The sequence below is a fragment of the Penaeus vannamei genome, chromosome 9 (genome assembly GCF_042767895.1).
Source record: "Penaeus vannamei isolate JL-2024 chromosome 9, ASM4276789v1, whole genome shotgun sequence".
NCBI classification, from domain to species: Eukaryota; Metazoa; Arthropoda; class Malacostraca; order Decapoda; family Penaeidae; genus Penaeus; species Penaeus vannamei.
Genome location: NC_091557.1, coordinates 8474702 through 8477201, shown reverse-complemented (window position 1 = coordinate 8477201; position 2500 = coordinate 8474702). Strand labels below are relative to the sequence as shown.

The window sequence follows — 2500 nt, the reverse complement described above, 5'->3', positions numbered from 1 at the left end:
GATAAGTGAATATCTATCAGATAGATGGACAGATATGACCATTTCTGCGTATGTGGATTATTTATATGAATAATGTTCATTGGGTCGGACCTCGCACAATTTTAACAAACTGGCCGGTAATTGTGTGTGTGTGTGCGTGTGTAATTATTTCCGAAATACGGGTTGGTCGTCTCAGAACTAATATGGAATAATGACAAGGGCATTTTTCGATTGTCTGTCATATTTTTTTTAATCAAATTAATTCTCTGACCTCGTTGAGGGTCTTTGGGAAATGTTTAAAACTAATGTTAGTATTTAAGCATTTCTCTAGGTTTCTGGATGTCGTTTTAAATATGTTTCTGTGAATATACTTTTTTCTTGATTTTTATGGCTTGATATGACCAGGGAATTTAATCTAAATTTTACCATAAAGGTTAAGATAAAACAATCAGATGTGTTTGCAGATATATAAAAATATATTTGTGAATAGACATATTAGCATAGATGCTCATAAAAAAATATCTTTGGCATCATAGGATCAACGTATTACTTAACAGGGACTATGAACTATCACATGCAAGTTACAAAATTCCATAAACAAAATGACAGTAAAAAAAGAAAAGAAAAAAGAAAAAAAGAAAAAAAAATCATCTACACATTTTTGTACCTCCGAATTCCATCCCAATTATCAACTTTTCCTCCCACACTTAAACCGCATTGCTGTTGATCACCGTCCCGCTGATCTTGATCGGGAATTTCCCTCCTGCGGTTCTTGGCTTGAGCGCCGCTTGATAGTCGACCTTCTCCTCCTCTTCGCTGCCTTCCCTCCCCTTTCTGTCGAAGGATTTGGGCTTCACAGACACGCTTTTCGAAGGAGCTGAGGAGGAAGAGGGCTTTGGGGTCTCTGCTTGATAGTCGACCTTCTCCTCGGCGCCCTCGTTGGCCTCCTTGCCCTTAGGCTTGGTAGAGACACGCTTCAAAGGAGCGGGAAAGGAAGGGGGTTGTGGGTCTGGTGGAACGTGCATTCCTTCAGCTGAAGTCACGTGTGGGTATGAGTCCTCTTTCTGTTGGCGAATAGAATTGGGGGTTATTTGTGGGATTATATAAAACACGATCATATCATTCTTTATGGGATTGTCAAGCACAATTATACGCAATTGTAATATTTTTATAGTTCATTTTTTTTTTAAATCTTACGCAACCGTATGGACAAAAACATATACAAATACTTACGTTTGGGGAATCAGGATTTTGCCCTGTGAATATCTGTTGGCTGACAGGAGACGCCGTGGCTCCTGACGGCATGGTCGGAGGGGCCTCAGGACTTCCCTGACCGTTCTGAAGTGCATATTGAGAGTTGTCTTTGGTCGCGCCTGGGCTGGTCAGCTTCTTCTCACTTCCGTCGATGCTTATGGGCGAAAAGACCTCCTCTATTTGGAGTGTCGAGTGCTGATGGAGGAGAGGAGGTTAGCACATATTTCGATAAATGGATCTACACATAATAAAGACTTCCTGGAATCACGTGTTGATACATTTTGAAGTGCAACTCACCTTCTTCGGAGCAGAAACAGTGAGCACGCCATCGGAAGACATGACCGAAGTAACGGCATCAAGCTGAATGTCTCCAGGAACAACGAAGCGTCGCAGGAACCGCTTGCTGGACTTGGCGCCGCCCTCCTTCTTGTCCGTGTGGCCTGAAACGACCAGTTCTCGGTCGTTGACAGCTTTCACGTTGATCTCTCCGCTGTCCATGAAATCGTGGACATCAATTACGAACTGAAAAGGAAACACGACGTTGATGTACATCCTAAACATTATATTCATATGCTTATATGGTTTTCGTAAACACTTCCGTTTAGAATAAGGACCAAATATGTACCTTGTGCTGATGTTCGTCCTCCGAGGACGTGACAGCCTGAGTATCTTCTCGGAGATCGCGACTTCGAAGGTTCCTGTAACTGGTGAGGTCGTCGAGCAGCGATGACTGGTCTCCCCACCTCGCCAACACCTCCCTCACGGCCTTCTGGAAGTCGTTCCACGAGTCTTGGAAGAAGGAGTCGCTGAAGAAGAGCCCTCGCCTTGTGATGGGGAAGAAGTGTCCAGGGAACGGATCCATGTGGAACATCTTGTCGTTCTCTGAGGATTTCAACTGGAAGTCCGATGACGGCGTCTGACTCAAGCGAGCTGTATTTGCGCTTGCGTTAACATTGGCCTCATTTGCCTCGATTTCAATGGGGATCAGTCTGGAGGATGACGATGACGGAACAGATTCTTGCGTTATCTGAGTCTGTTTGGGCTGTGATTTGTTGGCCTCCGAAGGTTGCTCGTAGTTCTTGATGGGAACACTTACTCCCTGTTTGCCTCCATTGACAGAGGTCTGCGTTTGGCTACACTGTTCACATTTAAAGGACTCTGACGAAGTTCCTTCACTGGCGTTCTTATCTTGAGTTTCCTCCATCTGAATGGGGATGATGGTGGTCTTGTGCTGCGCTTCGCTCTCCTGTGAAACAAGGACGCACTG

General features: G+C 44.4%; 1 protein-coding gene across 1 annotated transcript in view; it reads right to left on the bottom strand.

Moving 5' to 3' along the window:
* Positions 1-432: 432 nt before the first annotated feature.
* LOC113801853 (uncharacterized) overlaps positions 433-2500 on the bottom strand; it is a 2909-nt gene continuing 841 nt past the window's right edge. Inside the window, exons 3-6 of the mRNA XM_027352283.2 lie at positions 1859-2479; positions 1531-1755; positions 1213-1428; positions 433-1043 (exon numbers count right to left, since the gene is read on the bottom strand). Coding sequence (XP_027208084.2) covers positions 687-1043; positions 1213-1428; positions 1531-1755; positions 1859-2479 — 1419 coding nt within the window. The 3' untranslated portion in view covers positions 433-686. The remainder of the gene's footprint in view (positions 1044-1212; positions 1429-1530; positions 1756-1858; positions 2480-2500) is intronic.